This window comes from Capsicum annuum, chromosome 12 (assembly GCF_002878395.1).
Source record: "Capsicum annuum cultivar UCD-10X-F1 chromosome 12, UCD10Xv1.1, whole genome shotgun sequence".
NCBI lineage: Eukaryota > Viridiplantae > Streptophyta > Magnoliopsida > Solanales > Solanaceae > Capsicum > Capsicum annuum.
Window position 1 is genome coordinate 21,177,735 of NC_061122.1, and position 2,097 is coordinate 21,179,831.

At 36.9% G+C, this 2,097-nt stretch overlaps 1 protein-coding gene across 2 annotated transcripts; it reads left to right on the forward strand.

Annotated features, from left to right (window-relative positions):
* Positions 1-1,752, forward strand: LOC107853212 (F-box protein PP2-B11-like). Of its 2 annotated transcripts, none has more exons than XM_047400851.1 (3): positions 1-395; positions 807-925; positions 1,026-1,752. In XM_047400851.1, the coding sequence occupies exons 1-3, from the start codon at positions 90-92 to the stop codon at positions 1,522-1,524; spliced, it is 924 nt and encodes a 307-aa protein (XP_047256807.1). In that variant the 5' UTR covers positions 1-89; the 3' UTR covers positions 1,525-1,752. The 2 variants fall into 2 exon arrangements, with proteins under 2 accessions (XP_047256807.1, XP_047256808.1); XM_047400852.1 differs by having other exon boundaries at positions 3-395; positions 1,029-1,752.
* The last annotated feature ends 345 nt before the right edge of the window (positions 1,753-2,097 follow it).

Below are 2,097 nucleotides of genomic sequence, written 5' to 3' on the forward strand. Positions count from 1 at the left end.
TGGAATACTAATCAATCAGTTTTAGAAAGGGATTAATCCTAACTTAAATTAGCTCTAAAAATTGAAAAAGCAGAAACAGTGAACACAGAATGGAGAAACAGAAAGGTGAAGTAGAGGATGATGAGAAGAAGAACACTTGTCTATGGATGTTACCTGAGGGTTGTGTCGCTGATATCTTAGCATTCACGACCCCGCTTGATGTATGCCGCCTTTCATTGGTCTCAACATCTCTCAATTCTGCAGCTGATTCCGATTCCGTTTGGGCGAAATTCCTTCCTTCCGATTACCGGTCTGTTATTGCCGGTTCATCGACTCCGATCCCTGAATTCCCATCACTCAAGGAACTCTTTGTTTATCTCTCGCATAATCACATCTTAATTGATCAAGGCCTCAAGGTAAAATCAATTTAGTTATGATTATTGTGTCCTCTTGTTGAAATTATTAAGAGTTAACGGATCAAAATCAAACCTAAAGTATCCCGGTTTTTTAAGTTTTTGAATTGTCTACTAGAATTATTACCAATTGTTTAGCGAAACACATCTCTAACTAACAACCATTCACTTTTACTATCTGAAATTTCAGGTATAAAACTCAAGTAATTGATAGTTCAAATGTGTTTCGCTAAACATTTTGGATAGTGCTGCTTTATTGTTCCATATTTTTGTTCTTTAAGATGTTCCTATAAACAAACAGTCTCTACCTTTTTGTCATCTTGTTAAAACTTTGCTGATTATAGGAACTTGTTTTCTGTGAGCTCGCTCTTTCATCCGTCTGCTTACTTGTACTATGTATCTTTTGTATAACAGAGTTTCTCACTCGACAAATGGACTGGAAAGAAATGCTACTTCTTAAGTGCAAGGGATCTTAATATTACTTGGGGTGATACACCAGAATATTGGGGATGGACTTCACTACCAGAGTCCAGGTTCACCATTTTTCAGTGTATATCTAATTAATATTTGGAGATGAGCTATGCTTTTACTCGAGATGTAGAATATGAAAAATGTTTCTTTTGATTGCCAAAGAAGGTTTCCAGAGGTGGCTCGACTCAAAATTGTATGGTGGCTTGAAATTTGGGGCACAATAAGAGCTGGGATTCTGTCACCCTTGACATCCTACGCAGCTTACTTCGTTTACAAGTTGGAAGAAGATTTTTACGGGTTTGATACTCGATACATGGAGGTTTCAGTTGGAATTTCTGGTGTTGAATCCGAAATGCAGGTTGCTTATTTGCATCCAGAACCTCAATATGTACCAGAGGATTCATACGAGTCACCTTATACTCCGCCCTACCCTTATCAGGTCTTTGCAAGGATGGAGGACCTGGGTCCTTGGCCAGCTGAGTCGGACAATTTTACATTTCCTAAACTTAGAGATGATGGCTGGTTTGAGTTAGAATTGGGTGAGTATTTTACTGGAAATGAAGATGATTGCATAGAGTTGAGAATGCAAGATGTGAAGACTGGCTGTGCAACGCGAGGCCTTATTGTTGAAGGAATTGAGATAAGGCCAAGTTGTATGTAATTGTTAGGTTTATACCAAGAACAATCCATTGCATTTTTCAACTAAGCTCTTTGTTTAGAATGACAAAAGTGAGGTGAGATGGTGAGCTCATGCTGAGCTCTTAGAGGTCGTTTGGTAGAATTTACAATTAATAGTACTGGATAAAATATATAAGTAATGTTGAGAATAGTTATATTATAATCAATTATTATACACAGTTTGGTTTGGTGTATTAAAGATGGTTTTGTATAGTTTTGTCTTTATTCATACTTATTCATGTATTAATAGCTCTTGTATCATTGATATGATGGTTTGTTATGTATTAATTATACATCTTATTCAATATAAAGGTGTATAATCACTACTACAACAACATACCCGGTATATTCTCACATAGTGGATTTGGGGAGGGTAGAATGTACACAGTCCATACCACTACCTCATGGATGAGGTGGACAGGCTGTTTCCAATAGATCCCCATAAAGGTGCATAATTGACAAATGTAATTGTTATGTTTATGCTGAGAATTCTCCCAAACGAAGATAAATAATATCACTAGTAATATACGTTGCTACCATGTGACGAGGAGGTCAC